At 62.7% G+C, this 15,053-nt stretch overlaps 1 protein-coding gene across 11 annotated transcripts in view; it reads right to left on the reverse strand.

Moving 5' to 3' along the window:
• The window catches only part of PKD1 (polycystin 1, transient receptor potential channel interacting), a 46,852-nt gene that overhangs the window by 10,398 nt on the left and 21,401 nt on the right, over window positions 1–15,053 (reverse strand). For 9 of the 11 annotated variants that reach the window (XR_009535807.1, XR_009535806.1, XR_009535805.1 and 6 more), the window contains 17 exons: window positions 14,053–14,808; window positions 13,036–13,167; window positions 12,656–12,831; window positions 12,301–12,434; window positions 8,023–11,642; window positions 7,646–7,795; window positions 5,989–6,132; window positions 5,621–5,900; window positions 5,336–5,549; window positions 5,081–5,252; window positions 4,609–4,761; window positions 3,726–3,870; window positions 2,886–3,506; window positions 2,461–2,617; window positions 2,033–2,285; window positions 1,734–1,929; window positions 21–191 (listed from right to left, as the gene is read on the reverse strand). Coding sequence is in view for 8 of the 11 variants with exons in the window: in XM_060124961.1 (XP_059980944.1) it covers window positions 21–191; window positions 1,734–1,929; window positions 2,033–2,285; window positions 2,461–2,617; window positions 2,886–3,506; window positions 3,726–3,870; window positions 4,609–4,761; window positions 5,081–5,252; window positions 5,336–5,549; window positions 5,621–5,900; window positions 5,989–6,132; window positions 7,646–7,795; window positions 8,023–11,642; window positions 12,301–12,434; window positions 12,656–12,831; window positions 13,036–13,167; window positions 14,053–14,808 (7,474 nt within the window). In the remaining 3 variants the exon portion in view is untranslated. The remainder of the gene's footprint in view (window positions 1–20; window positions 192–1,733; window positions 1,930–2,032; window positions 2,286–2,460; window positions 2,618–2,885; window positions 3,507–3,725; window positions 3,871–4,608; window positions 4,762–5,080; window positions 5,253–5,335; window positions 5,550–5,620; window positions 5,901–5,988; window positions 6,133–7,645; window positions 7,796–8,022; window positions 11,643–12,300; window positions 12,435–12,655; window positions 12,832–13,035; window positions 13,168–14,052; window positions 14,809–15,053) is intronic. The other 2 variants (XM_060124960.1, XM_060124958.1) reach the window with 2 other exon arrangements.

Below are 15,053 nucleotides of genomic sequence, written 5' to 3' on the forward strand. Positions count from 1 at the left end.
CAGCAGCGGGGCCCCCAGACCTTTGTTGTCATGCCACACGCGGATCTTCCACACGCTGCCCAGGCTGTGTGGGGTGGCGATCTGGAAAATGTCCAGGCTGTTGCGGTGGAAGGCTCCGTCCCCATCCAGGTGCCGGTGGCCGCTGCGGCTGTCCGCCCCGTACAGCATGATGCCCACATGAGCTGTGGTCCCTGAAGGACGTAAGAACAGGGGGCAGGACTCTGGGTTTGCCGCCCACCAGACATTGACCCCGGGCGGGTCTGCCCTGACAATCTTCCTTCGACAGGCACAGGCAGCCCCCACCCTGTGGCTCTGATACAAATGGATCTCAGTCGCCTCAAACCATTAAATGAACGGCCCCCAGTGACACAATTCAAATGCCAGTTGTGGTGGTGCCTTAACTACGAGTAACAGCGTGGAACGTGAAGGTGGCTGCCAGCCTTCAGTCCGCTACACAAGAGATGCATGTCCTGATGGGTGACATCACCTCTCCCAGAGGCTGCTGGTGACCAGTCACCACACACCTCTCAGTCCCCACACGGACCACCAAGTGCACAGCAGTGTTGCCCCATGTCCACAGTGATAAACCTACACAACGTTTTATAAAAGTGGGTCAACACAGAGGACCAAAAAAAATTTAAAAACTAAAACTAAGGGGCTTCCCTGGTGGCGCAGTGGTTGAGAGTCCGCCTGCCGATGCAGGGGACACGGGTTCGTGCCCCGGTCCGGGAAGATCCCACATGCCGCGGAGCAACTAAGCCCGTGTGCCACAACTACTGAGCCCACGTGCTGCAACTACTGAAGCCTGCACACCTAGAGCCCGTGCTCCACAAGAGAAGCAACCACAGTGAGAAAGAAGCCCACGCACTGCAATGAAGAGTAGACCCCCACTCACCTCAGCTAGAGAAAGCCTGTGCAAGCAGCAACGAAGACCCAACGCAGCCAAAAAAAATTTTAAAGATAAAAGAGAGAACCAAGTGACAAAGATGAAAGCACAACATAGAAATGAAAAATGGTACCAAGGAAGCGAAATTTGCATCAAAGGCAAACACACGACTGAAGAAACAGCCGACCACGGGGCCACTGTCGCTGCCGCTGCCCCAGGGGCTCTGGAGAGGCCGTCGCTGACAGCAAACTCACCAACATGAGTGAGAGCAATCGTTGAGACAAAAAGGATGAAGACGTCACACAGCAATGGATGCCGGCAAAAACTTCACGTGGAAAGAACTCTCAGAGGTACTTCACAGAGAGGAGAGCATGACAAGAGGTCGGCAGCAAAGTGTCCGCTGGCCGAGGCACAAAGATGCCCCCTCGGGTGGCAATTACAGATGAGAAGGCAAGTGCTGCTCAAACTACTCTTGGTAAGTTTCCCACAAAGAAATAAGGCACTTTAGTTCTCAGCGTCTAACGCTTTATGTTACACTGTACTAACTCCACATCATCAAGTTACTTTCCACATTTTTAACCAAAATTCAAGAGCTTTTGATGTCTTGAAAACAATCTTTTCACCAGGACGACTTATTACCATTTAATAATCATTTCCCACACCAATCGTCAGGCTGTTCCACCCGGCTGCGCACGTCAGCGGCTGCCCACAGGGACTACGAGCCCACTGCATGCCCACAGGTGCAGATGAACGAGCTGCTGCTTGGCACAGCCATGGTGACCCAAACCCCTGCTGGAAGCCACCCCTCTATTACAAGAGTCCCCATCAGGAAGGCAGCCCCCCTCACCTGAGCCCCGGCCCCAGCCAGTCTTGACCAGGATCTCATACTTGAAGCGACCCCCCTTCCCGCAGAACGGGATGACGCGGACCCGGCTGATGTCCAGCTGGTCCAGCTTACGCAGGATCACAGCCGTGACCGCGTAGGTCACCAGGCACACAGTGCACGTCAGCAGGACGATGTAGTTCACGCTTGAGGCTGGCTCCTAGGGAGACAGAGCCATCAGGCCCCAGGGGCGCAGCCCAGCCCTCGCCTGCTCAGGGCGGAGCTGGGGCTCCCCAGAAGTCCAAGGATGCAGCACCACTCACGGGGAAGATGAAGTGGACGTGGCTGGGAGGCACAAAGAGACTGGCACCGAAGGCGGTGAGGTGGCGGGTGAGGCAGACAGCCTGGCTGGGCGAGGTCTCCTCTAGGGGCACGAGGCCCTCTGTCCGCCATGCCATCTCCTTCTCGCTGAAGTACTGGCAAAGGGACGTGTACAGACCCACGGACACCTCCAGTGCTGACCATCGGAAGTGGCTGGTCAGGTTCAGGTAGTAGCTAGCGCCCAGATCTCTGGTCCTGGGAGAATTGGGGGTGTCATGGCCAGACCTGGCCTGGCCCGCTCCCCAAACCCCACAGGGAGCCCCTGGGCCCTGGCACGTACGGATCCGACCATGTCCACCTGCCCTCAGAGATCAGCCCCACCCCGCCAACAAGTCCCACTGCTCCCAGGTCCAGGGCAGGACGTGCTCACCCCGGGGCGATGAAGAAGGTGTAAGGCCTGTGGTCGTCGCCTGCCAGGACCTCCAGGCTGATCCTCCTGCTGGCTGAGCAGTTGTGCTCGTTGGGCCAGGGCATAGCATGCAGGTAGGCGGCCAGGTAGGGCTCAGGCTCCTCTGGCAGGTAGTGCTCTGCGGGTGGCATGTGCAGGCTCAGACCCCTGCTCGGGCAGCTCACACACCCCAGGGGACAACCCCAGAAGCCCTCCCCAGCCACCCCACTGTCCTCCAGCCAGGCCCCCAGGGCTCCACGAAGCAGGAGACAGACTTTACCGAAGGCCATGAGTTGGGGGTGCCCGCGAGAAACACCTGTTCACCTGGCCACCCCACTGCCCCACACAGGCTGGGCCACAGGAGGGAAGAGGAGGCCGCCCACCGAGGGCCCCGCCATGCCACGCACCGTTCAGCACCATGAAAGTAAGCTGCAGGTGAAGCCCGGCCTCAGGGTTGCTGTTCTCGGGGGTGACCACGACACTGACTGAGGCCTGGGGCTGGACGATAGTGGAGCCAGCAGGGATGCGGTGACCCTGGGCAGCTTGGTCTGAGTTGTTGGGCACCTTCACGGTGATGGCGCGCTCTGAGGCCAGCTGCCCAATGGGGATCTGGGTGCCGGCCTGTGTCTGGAAAGCCATGGACGCCACCTTGGTGGAGACAGTGTAGTTGCTGATGTAGCCAAAGGGGAAGGGGTTGGAGTCGACGAGGAGGATGAGTTGCACCACATCACTGAGGTTGGACAGGGCCCCGCTGAAGGCTGTGGGGATGGAGAAGTGGCAGCCGGGGCCCGAGGCGTCGCCCTGGCACAGCAGACTCAGTGGATCCGAGCGCTTGCCCTGTGCCACGATCTCTTCACCCGCCAGGGTCAGGGGCTCCTCGTTGAGCACACGGGAGCGCATGAGGATACCCATGAGGGCCGATGAGAGCTGGTAGGCCCTGGATGCCACCAGTAGTGACGGCGGCTCTGCCCCCAGCTCCGAGGGCTGTGGGCCCTGCACGTCCGAGCTGGCCAGGTGGATGAGGTCACCTACGGATAGGAGAGATTAGGCGGAGAAGTGGGGAGAGGGATCATGGGGAAAGGTTGGGGGGAGAGGTCCGGTTTGGGGAGAGGTCTGGTGGGGGGAGAGGTGGCAGAGAGGTTGGGGGAGAGGTTGGAGGGAGAGGTCCGGTGGGGGGCAGAGATTGGAAGGGGGGTAGAGGTGGGGGAGAGGTGGGGGAAGGTCCGGGGAGCAGCAGGCGCCCACACCTGTGATGTTGAGGATGCTGTCAGCAATGGCAGTGGGCGTCCCAGTGCCCGCAGCGGTCTCAGCCTGCAGGATGCGCATCATGCCCTCTAGCTTGTGCAGTGTCTTCTTCAGGCATGAGCGGCACACGAATTCCCAGCTGGACACCTGCAGGGAGCCCATCACCATGTCCAGCCCCACTCCAGCCCAGCTGACCCAGGCCAGGTAGGGGCCACTCAGCAGCAGCTCCCCCCACTTCTGTCCCTCAGCCCAGCTTGGCTCCGCCATGCTCGCTGTGATCCTGGAGCAGCCTCTGTGACAGCGGCCTCCCCACCTCCGTGGAGCCGTTCCAAACCACCTTTCATGTTGCAGCTGGAAAATCCATGCCAAACACGGCTACACCCATGGGCATCTCTGCCAGGAGCCCTTCAGTGGCTCTTCCCCACACACAGGCAGAGTTCAAGGTAATGTGGCCCCAATGGCCACCCCGGCCACACACACAGCCAAGTAAGCCATGTCACAGACAGGGCGACCCCCACCCAGAAAACCTTCCCCTCCCTTCTCCTCCACAAGGCCTCGGCAGCAATCCCCTGCCACCCTGAGCACAGTCCCCTCCCCGCCGTCAAGACAGAGCCCAGCCCAGCCCGGCTGCTGAGTCCTAGGCGAGGGTGGCGGAGTCAGGTGTAACCACAGGCCCACAGGCGAGAGTACAAAACAGCCTCGCCCCTCCCCACACCTGGGCCTTGTGCCCTGGACCCCCGCAGGGTCACCCTGGGGGGCACCCGTGGCTCATGCTGGGACAGCTGAGAATGGGCACGTGGCCACACAGACTTGGCTAGGAAAGGAGCTCTCAGGTCATCAGGGTTGGGGGCTCAGGGCTGCCATAGGGCCTGTATCTCGTCCTACCGTGCACTGGGCCAGGGCGGCTGCAACCTGCTGGATGTCGTCCACGGTGTTAACCCGCAGGGAGACCAGGGTCTCGGTGACATTCTTGCGTATCTGGGCGCGCAGCTGCCGCCTGGGGTCTGGCTCTGCCACCATGGCCAGGGCCTGCTCGTACTGCAGGCACAGGGGAGCCGTCAGCAGGAGATGGGCAGCCCCGCCTACAGTGCAGGCTGACCAAGGGCAGGCATCTCGGCCGCTGCCTAACACCAGCGGCAACTCGAGCCCTGTGTCAAGGGCAAAAGGGGTATTCCCCAGGACCCCACGTGGGGGCTAGGGGCACAAGGAGAGGAGGCGGCAGCCTGGCACTGGGGAGGGCCCCGCAAGTGGGTGCTGCTGGGAGCAGGAGTGGTGCCGAGGCCCTGGTCAGGAGAGGAGGTCTGGGCCACCCCCAGCACAGAGGCCAGCGCAGGAGGGGCTCCTCAGCCGCACTGACCTCATTGAGCACAGCAATGAGGGCCAGCGAGTACTCGATGACGTGCTGGGGGTCGGCCTGGCGCAGCAGCCCAGGCAGCGTGCTCTCTGTGAGGCTGTACAGCCAGGGCGTGAGATCTGGGGGGCCGTCAGGGGACTCTCCGGGGGGCTCTGGCAGGGTGATGGCCAGAGACCTGTGGGCAGAGGCTGTGGATGAACAGGTGGCGGGTCCCCCTCCCACCCCCAGCCAGGCCCTGTTCCACGGGCACAGGCTCACCTGTTGAGGGCGACCACGGCGGCACCCAGTTGGTCCTGCACAACCACAGCCAGGCCCACCACATAGTGGGGCGCAAAGCCAGGTGGCAGCACGGCCCCATAGGTGGAGAGGCTGCCCTTGTAGACACAGAACTCCTCGCAGTGGCCCTGGTGACAGCGCCGCAGCAGCAGGACATACACCAGTGGAGCACCCGCGTCCTCCTCATCCTGCCAGCCTGTGGGACCCCAGGGCATCAGCAGGGTCCCAATGTGCCCCCCATCACCAGGGCCTGTGGGCCGTACTCACCCACACACTTGAAGTGCACCTTGGTGGTGAGGGCGCGCACGGCCTCGAGTGGGAAAAGGCGGCAGGAGCCCCCCAGTGGAGGGCGGTTCGGGGCAAGATGGATGGAGGCGCAGCCCTGCTCCTGGCCCGAGTGGCCCAGCACCGTGAGCGTGAATGTGTAGCCCTCGCCGTCCCGTAGCACGCCGCGCCGTACCACCAGCCGCATGCCCGCACTGCCCGTGGACGTGGTTGTCTCATCCAGCACCAGTGTCTCATTGCTAAAGCTGCGCGCGGCCCAGCGCTGAGAGGGCACCCAGATCACAGGTGCTCAGGGGCGGGTCTCCCCCAGGCCCACCAACTTTGGTCCCCACCTGGGGCCCCCTGCTCACCCCGCGCTCGGAGCCCCCGCCGCAGTTGTCACAGCGGCCCTCCAGGTACACGTAGGAGCTGCGGCTCACTGCGTACACCGCCTGCGCCTTGCAGGACACACACTCCAAGGACACGATGGGTACCCGGCCACTCCGGATCAGCACCTGGAGGCCGGGCAGGATTAGAGAGAGGCATGCCCACCCTGGCCAGGAGCCTCCGGATTGGGGCTCTGCTCCTGAGGCCCAGACCCTTGGGTCTGCCCCGTGTGGTGGGTGGTAGCGAAACCCATGAAAGAGCAGGGCCCCTGCCCCTGCCATTCTCCCACTTGCAGAAGCTCCTCTCAGACCCAGCCAACTCCTAAGTCAGCCCGAAGCCCAGGTTCTGTGGGGCCATGAGCTCAGCCCTCACCCAGGATGTTTGTATCATTTTGTGACTCCTAGGATTGGCGAGGGACAGGGGAGGAGGATGGGGGAGGAGGGAATTTAATGAAGTGCAGACCATGATGGGCTTATTTTCTGCAGCACCCTGGGCCAGTCTTGGGCCTGGCACACAGCAGGCACTCAACAGGTGCTCAGCTACAAACAGATAAACAGAGGCATGAAGGTACAGATGGACTAGTGTCCGCGTGGGGACAAGCATAGCTCAGCTCAGCGCAGCCCCGTCTGAGCCTCCCACTGCTCTCTGCACTGGGGGTTGGGGCCCACATCAGACAGCCCCAGACAGCCACTCCGGGCAGAAACCTGGCACGGGGGATGGACACCCCATCCCAGGCACCAACAGGGCCTGATGCACCCACTCCTGTTACAGCAGCAGGAGTGGTGCCATGGGGCCAAGCATACGTGGTCCTGACCGCCTGGCAGCTTAGGGAGGGAGAGAGAGCGTGCTCCACACACAGGCAAGAACAGGCCCTCCTCATTCAGGGAGGGGACACCATGCTCTGGGGAAGGGACGTGTCTCCTCGCTGGTGGCCTTCAGTGCTGCGGGGACAGTGAATTTCTCACAAACCACTAGGGCCTGTGCTGTGCCTCTAAGCTTTGTGCACAGCTATGGCCTTTTTGGAAGAAAGCAATGCCAGAGGAGCATCTTGTTAAGTAGAATTAACATCAAGGGTAATAATGACTTAAAACCAATAGCTTCTAGAAGTACTAAAACAAAAAACCAAAAAACCAAAAAAACCCTGAAAAATGGGTGCTCGGGGACTTCCCTGGTGGCACAGTGGTTAAGAATCTGCCTGCCAATGCAGGCGACACGGGTTCGGGCCCTGGACCGGGAAGATCCCACATGCCGCGGAGCAGCTAAGCCCACGTGCCACAACTACTGAGCCTGTGCTCTAGAGCCCGTGAGCCACAACTACTGAGCCCGTGTGCCACAACTACTGCGCCCGTATGCCACAACTACTGAAGCCCACATGTCTAGAGCCCGTGCTCCACAACAAGAGAAGCCACCACAATGAGAAGCCTGCACACCCCAACAAAGAGTAGCTCCCACTCACCGCAACTAGAGAAAGCCCACATGCAGCAACAAAGACCCAACGCAGCCAAAGATAATTTAAAAAAAAAAAAAAGGGTACTCGGTACTATGTGCAGGCAGGGGCCCTGTGCACTCAGCCTCTCTGGCAGTTCCCCCCACCCTGGGGGCCGGTAGCTCCACCCAGGGCTGGGCCAGGGCAGCACCCACCGTCTGGTTGGTGACCTCCTCCTTGCGGCCTGCCTTCCATACGGTCAGGTTGAAGGTGTACTCCACACCGGCTTGCAGACGCTCCCGGGGGATGGTGACCACGCTGCTCCCACGGGGCCCGAAGTTCAGTGCACACCCGCCAGTCTCACTCTGCAGTCCGTAACGGGGCCAGGGAGGGGGTGCGCACGGGGGTGAGATCCTAGGCCTGCCTCCAATTAGATACTGGCCCGGGGACGGCTGGGAAGACCCCTCCCCCTGCTGGGATCGAGCCCACCAGGCACTCAGACATATCAAGCAGACCCAAGAGCCTGCCAGCCTCATGCACACAAACGACCTAAGGGGGATTAGGAGAACGATTGCCCCGCCATGTGACTGACCTGCGTCGAGGCCACGCAGGCCCAGTGGAAGCTGAGTGGCGTCTGGTCACCGTCCTCCAGGTTGGGGTCATAGGACTTGCTCCCATCCAGCACCAGGTCCTGAGAGTCCGACCACACACGGTAGGAGCCACCCTCGACGATGGGCACCAGGCGCTCAGGGGCCACTGTCACATTGGCCTGGATGCTCTGTGCCAGCGGTGTGTCCCCAAACGACACCACGAACACAAAGCAGTAGTGGCCCACAGGCAGCACCATCCGTGGCACCACCAGCTGGGGCCGGCTCACATCCACACTGGGCAGGGTCACCCGGGCCATGCGCCCAGGCCGCTGGCAGCTGGTGGCACGGTACACCTCCCAGCGGTACTCAGTCTGGTACGTGACGCAGTCACGCAGGTCGACGTGGGCCTCCAGGTAGTTGCGCTGGGAGCGCCGCATAAGTACCTGTGGGGGCAGGGCCACATCCACCTCGGGCTCCCTGCAGGCCAGCACATGGACGGTGACCGTGGTCTGCGCCACAAAGAAGCTCACCAGGTTGGAGGCGTTCACCTCCACACGGTAGTCCCCAGGCTGCAGGTAGGAGTGAGCCACCCAGGGAACCTCCGTGTCCTCTGCCAGGGCCCCGTCCCCAAAGTCCCAGTGGTAGGCCACTTGCCGGGGGCTGGGGCTCGTGGCAGCCTCGAAGCGGGCCGAGCGGTTGGTGAAGCAGCGGCCGCTGCGCAGCGCCACGTGCTGAATGACGTCCTGGACATCAATCATGAGTGTGTGGTTTACGCCGCCCAGCTCATTGAAGGCTCGCACATGGATCTCCAGCAGCCCTGCGGCCACGGGAGTATAGGTGACGTCGCGACCCGACAGGATGACCAGTGAGTCTCCCTGAACCTTCTGCAGCGAGAAGTACCACGCGTAGGCAACACGGGAACCCCGCTGCACCCGGGCCGTGAAGTTCCTCTCGGAGCCCGTGGCGATGGCCGGCTCGCAGCAGTCGGGCACCTGGAGCCCACCCACGGCCTCCAGCACTGAGACACGCACCTGCGCCTGCACCCGGCTTACGTGGTTCTCGGCCTGGATGCTCACCGTGTAGTCCCCGAGCCGGGGGAAGCTGCGGGAGAAGTGGGGCCCAGGGAGCACCTCGAGGCCAGCCCCACTGACCTGTAGGTGGAAGCTGACGGCCGAGCCGGCAGCCAGCAGGATCTGAAAGTGAACCAGCTGCCCGGGCTCCACCACCTTCCTGCTGGCCCATAGCACCAGGCCCACGATGGGCTCCTCCACCGTGAGGTTGTGTGTGGCCACGACCCAGCTGACCGCATTGGAGGCGTTGAGCTGAATGGAAAAGGTGCCGGCGTCGGGGAGGACCACGGCGATGTGTTGGCCATGCCTGCTGCCACCCGGCACGGCCCAGCACCAGCTCACATTGGTGCCCGAGGCCAGCTGCCCCCAGAAAGGCACGGTGGAACTGGCCACCACAAAGCTGCAGTCCAGTTCACCGGCCCTGATGCTGAGGCCACTAACAGGCACTTGCACAGCCACCTCAATGCTGGCGTTGGCTGAGCCCAGTTGGTTCTTGGCCATGACTGTGACCAGGTGCATGCCGGGGCTGGGAAAGGTGTGGGTGGTGGATGGCTCTGGGGTCTCCCAGCCCAGCCCTTCCTCCAGGGACCAGGTGTAAGTGACGCCACTGCCACCAGCCAGCTCAGCGCGGAGGGTGACACTTGCATTGACAGCCACTGGGTTCGGGGAGGCGGCGGTGGCCAGCCACCCCACAGGCTCCACAAAGTTCACGGTGCGGTTGGCCGAGGCGCTGCCCAGCATGTTGGTGGCCCGCAGCTGGACGTGGTAGGTGCCAGCCTCGAGCACGGTGAGCGAGAAGGCTTTGCCGCTGCCAGCCAGGGCCAGGCCACTGTCCCGCTGAGCGGTCCAGCTGTAGGAGATGTTGGTACCATCCCTGACTGAGGCCTGCAGCTGCAGCGTGCGGTTGGTGGGGAAGCAGCAGCTACTGCCGCCACCCACCACCTGCAGCCCCTCGATGTGCTGCAGGACATAGATGAAGATACTGTCCTGGGCGGCGCCCACCTCATTCTCAGCCGTGACAATGATGTTGAAGGTGCCGACAGACCGGAAGGTGTAGGAGATGGTGGGGCCCCCAGGGATGGGCGTGCAGCGGTCACAGAGGACCCAGGAGTAATGCACGTCACTGCCCGCCTCCAGGGAGGTGCTGAAGCTCACGCTGCCGTTCAGGGGTACCACCGTGCGGCTGGCGTTGACGCTGAGCCCCCGCACACGCTGCTGCACGGTGACATTCAGCTGGGCCTCCCCACGGCTTACCTCGTTCCAGCCAGACACCCTGACGGGGAAGCAGCCCGTGCTGCTGTAGGCGTGGGTGACCGCAGGGCCCTGGAGCCGCCCGCCATCCCCCAGCTCCCACAGGTAGGTGGCGGGGTGCCCGCGTCCCACAGCAGAGAACAGGTAGGGCTGCTGCAGCTCCAGCACATGAGAGCCATTGACCCTGATGCCTGTGAGATCCACGGGCTCCTGCACCTCCACGAGTGCCGAGTCGTTGGCAGCTGAGATGTTGTTGGACACGGTGACGGTCACCAGGTAGGAACCTGAGTCCCAGTAGGTGAATGTGGCCTCAGGGCCCCCAACGTGGGCAGCAGCATCCTCAGTGCCAAAGTCCCAGGTGTAGCGGTAGGGGAATGGGGGCCAGGCACAGGCAACTAGCCGGGCTGTGTCCCCAACCCGCACAAACTGCCTCTCAGGCCACATGGTGATGTTGCCCACCTCGGGCTCCACGCAGATGCTGCTGAAGTAATGCGCCTTATTCACGTGGCTCGACAGGACCAGCGCCAGGGGGAATGTACCACTACGTGTGAAATTGTGCATCACTGTAGGGTCCCCCCGGACGGTCGTGTTGGATGAGCCGTCCCCGAAGGTCCAGTCGAAGATGTAGTTGGTAGGGTTCCCAGTGACGTGGGCTGTGAGCTGGGCATGGGGCTGGGTGGGGATGCAGGCTGTAGGGTCGATCCACAGCACCTCCAGGACAAAGACCTGTATGGGCAGGCTCCGGGCCAGGTTTCCAGTGGGGCTGGACGCGCCCACGGTCACCGTGCAGTTCTGCGCCCGCAGGTACACGTGCTCTACTGTGGCCTCAGGGCCCATGAGCACTGTGCCGTCCCCCATGTCGAAAGTCCATGTGACGTTGTCGCCCGAATCCAGGGTGGCGCTGACCACCACGGGTGCACCCTGCTCCACGGCCGGGCTCAGGCTCACGGTCAGCCCACGGAGCTCCTCGAAGACACGGACGCTGATGCTCGCCACTGTACTACTCACCGTGTTGTTGACCTCCAGTCGGACGTGGTATGCGCCCCTCGAGGCGAACGTGTGGTTGATCTCTGGCTGGGGCTGTGTTACATCTGGGGAGCCATCCCCGAAATCCCACGTGTACAGGACACCCCCAGGCGAGGGAAGCGGGTGCGGGAAGAAGGTGACAGGCCAGCCAGCCACCAAGACCCGGCTGCCCGCGGCCACGGCCACGGCGGGCAGGGTGGCGCGCACACTCACAGGCACCTGCTGCGTCAGGTTCTCGAAGGTACTGGACACGAGCAGGGTCAGGTTGTATTCACCTGGCAGACAGGCCCAGAATGGGGACGGGGATGGGGCCGGGGCCGCCGCCACCACCTACTCAGCAGAACCCCTCCTAACCCCGTGCTGTGGGCAGGGGCCTGGGGTGGGGGTGAGGCGCAAAGCAGGGCCCCAGTTATAACGCGAACAGAGAACGCCCTTGGACCCAGGCCCGGGTGCTCTCAGCACAGGGCAAGTCGCAGGGCTGAGGCAGAAAGATGAAGAGCAACCGTCTCCAGGTATGACTGCCCTTGGGGTGACAGGGCAGGCATAGGTGCAGGGCTGAGATCACAGGAACAGGGCTGGGATCATAGGGGCACCACTGTTTACTCTGCATTTCTTGTGTGTGAGGCTTCTGGAATTTCAAAAATGACTAAAAGGAATCTTCCCTTCTCCCCCAAAAAAGGCTCAGGGAAGGAGTCAGGAGGGGATAGAAGGGTCCGGTTTCTGGCCGGCAGACTTGAATCATGGGTCTCAGAGACCTAGTCCACCCCTCAACCCTGGACATCCCTTCTTCACCCCAGCGAGGGCCCTGCGCCAACAGCCCAGGCTGGATCCCGGGAGGTAGGAACAAGGGGGGCTGTCCCCCAGGGAGGGGTTGTCCCCGGGGCAGGGCTCACCCAAGCTGGAGGCTGGCAGGGCAGCAGGCCTGCCCCTTACCTGGGACAGTGTAGGTATGTGTGATGTTGTGCTCCACCAGCACCTGGGCCACTGTGGGGTCTGGGACCTGGAAGGACTCGTTGTATGGAGGCTTGAACTGGCCGATCACCTGCTCCCCATCCCCGAAGGTCCACCTGCCAGGGCAGCGAGCAGGCAAGTGAGCAGGCTAGGAGGGGTGGGGTAGGAGGGAGGGGTGGGGAGGGCCCAGCTGTAGCCCCTTTCCTTGCACCTCCTTTCAGGGTACCACCCGCCCTGCTGCAGCCCTCCAGCCGGTCCCAATGTCCTATGTACCCAGCACGTCCTGACAGATGAGGAGGTGGAGGCTGGGGCCCCACCCAGGGCCCAGCACACTCACAGAAAGGCCACCTCCATGGCCGAGTCCACCAGCACGTCAGCCGCCAGCGCCAGCGTGGCATTGGGGGGCAGCACGGGCGGCACCGCAGACACCCGCAGGCCCCGCATCCTGTGCATCCGCTCGACGGTGACGTTGTAGTTCACGGTGACATTGCTCACGTGGTTGGAGGCCGTCAGCTGTGGGGACAGGTGGCAGTGAGCAGGCCACCAGCCGGCCACAGGGCAGCGTGGACAGAGCCCCTCCCCGCACTCACCCACAGCTGCCACAGGGTCCTCGGGAGCAAAGCAGAACAGAAGGCAAAGGTGAGCAGCGGACAGCCCAGCCCCCGCCCCACCCACCCCCACCCTACTCTCCACCCTGTGCCCACGCCCCCCGCCCACCGAGAGCTTGAAGACGGCGGCACTCTGGTAGATGACGTTGAAGACCACATTGTGGAAGGTCAGGGACTGCTTGTCATCAATGGTCCAGCGGAAGACCACATCCGAGCCAGCCTCCACCACGGGGCTGTACCTCTGCGGAAGGGCACAGCGTCAGCTGGCCATGGCCCTGCCCCAGCCCAGGGTCTTTGGGGGACCAACTGTGCCCTCAACCCACGTCTATCCGCCTGGACATAGCTCCCTATGGGGCTTCCCTCTAGGCTAAGGAGGCCACATAGTGCGGGGCTGAGCCTGGGCTTGGTTACATCCTGACCTCTCTGTACCTCAGTTTCTTCATCTGTAAAATAAACCCAGCACCCGTTGGGTTGGGCCAACCCACCTCAGTCTGTGCACCCCCACCCCAGGGCTCCTGCTCAGGCCCCCGTAGCTGGACAGCACAGTGCCGTTTGGGAAGGCACGTGAGTCTCAATGGGCCTCATGGTTCTGGATGTTTACCTGAGTCACCTGATAGAACAGGTGTGAACAGGGAAGCCAGGGGAAGGGGACACAACCACCCAACAGCTCCTGTGCTAAGGCTGCATAACTGGTGGCTGCCTTATGTGAGGTGGGTACTCCCAGGACAGGGACAGGGACAGCCGCTCCCGGAGTGGCACCAACAGTGGCCGGGTGGCATCAGATCCCAACCTCAAAAAGCGCTCACTTTAGCCAGGTGGGAACACAGCAGGACCCCGAAAACACACCCAGGATCAACAAGGTCAGAGGTGGGTGGAGAGTTCGACAATTCGTGCAGGAAATGTGAGAGCAAAAAGAAGCATTTTCAGAGCAACTGTTTCACAGGTGACTTCCCCAGTAACTTAGGAATTAACGAACCATCTGAGGAACCACTGAACAGGACCTGCCCAGAAACCGACACTGAGCCCACTGTCCCTGGCAGCCAAGTGCTCTCCTCGCTGGGGAGAGGCCACCCTCAGCATAGGCACCTTGTCTCAGGGCAGGGCGGGGGGCGGGGCCCACACTCACCACCAGGACGCCCTGCAGCACTCGGGCCTCAGGGCTGGGCGTGGCGCGGAGACCTCGGATGGGTTCCTCAGCCTTCACCCGCAGGCTGAGGTTGGCCCGGCCAGCACCGTTCTCCACCACAACCTCCACATCGTGCTCGCCCTCGCTGAGCCCGGGCAGTGCCAGCACCGAGAACAGGGTGCTATTGGCCTCGTGGGCACAGCCAGGCACCAGGGCAGCCACAGTGGCAGGGCAGGCAGCCTCGAAGGGCGCACTGACGTTGCCCCCAGGCCAGCGTGCAGTGGCCGTGGCGTTGGTGCCGGAGTCCACCTGGAGCACCAAGGCCGAGCCGTTGGTGGGCATGTAGAGGCGGCCGTCGTAGGGGGCCGGGTAGATGGCCCGAAGCCCTGCCACCGGGGAGAAGACGTTGAAGCTGCAGGACAGGTTGTGCCTGGACACGCTGTTGCCCACTGTGGCCCTGACCTCATAGCGCCCTGGCCGCCGCAGCCCTGGGTTGGGGCTCAGGCCCAGCAGAGGGGTGAGCCGCTCTGTGGCAACAAGCAGCCGCAGGGCACAGGCAGGGCCAGCCGGGGCCGCCTCCAGCTTGGCAGGCAGGTGGGCCAGCCAGGCTGAGACGTTGGTGGAGAAGTACGGGGCCTCGGAGCCAGGGACGCTGAGTGCTGGGGGGCAGCGCAGGAGGGCGCCCGGTCCGGCATCGTGCTGCAAGCTGATGAGGTCACCAGGGAGCAGGGGGCTGCCCTGGTCGTGGAAGGTGACCTACAGGAGAGGGGGTTGGGCCTGTGTCAGGGGCCTGTAGGCAGCACTGGGCCAGGGGCTCCAGCGGGCTGCAGAACCCCCCTGGGGTAACCCAGAGTCACCCCCTACAGGGGTCTCAACACTCCTCATTCACTCACACACCACCAGGCTTCACAGGGGCCTCCAAGGCACTCAAGATGGGGACAGACAAAACACACAGGGCAGAGAGAATGCAGGCAGGGGTGGGGCTTCCCCAGACAGGGGAG

Source organism: Lagenorhynchus albirostris, chromosome 15, assembly GCF_949774975.1.
Source record: "Lagenorhynchus albirostris chromosome 15, mLagAlb1.1, whole genome shotgun sequence".
NCBI lineage: Eukaryota > Metazoa > Chordata > Mammalia > Artiodactyla > Delphinidae > Lagenorhynchus > Lagenorhynchus albirostris.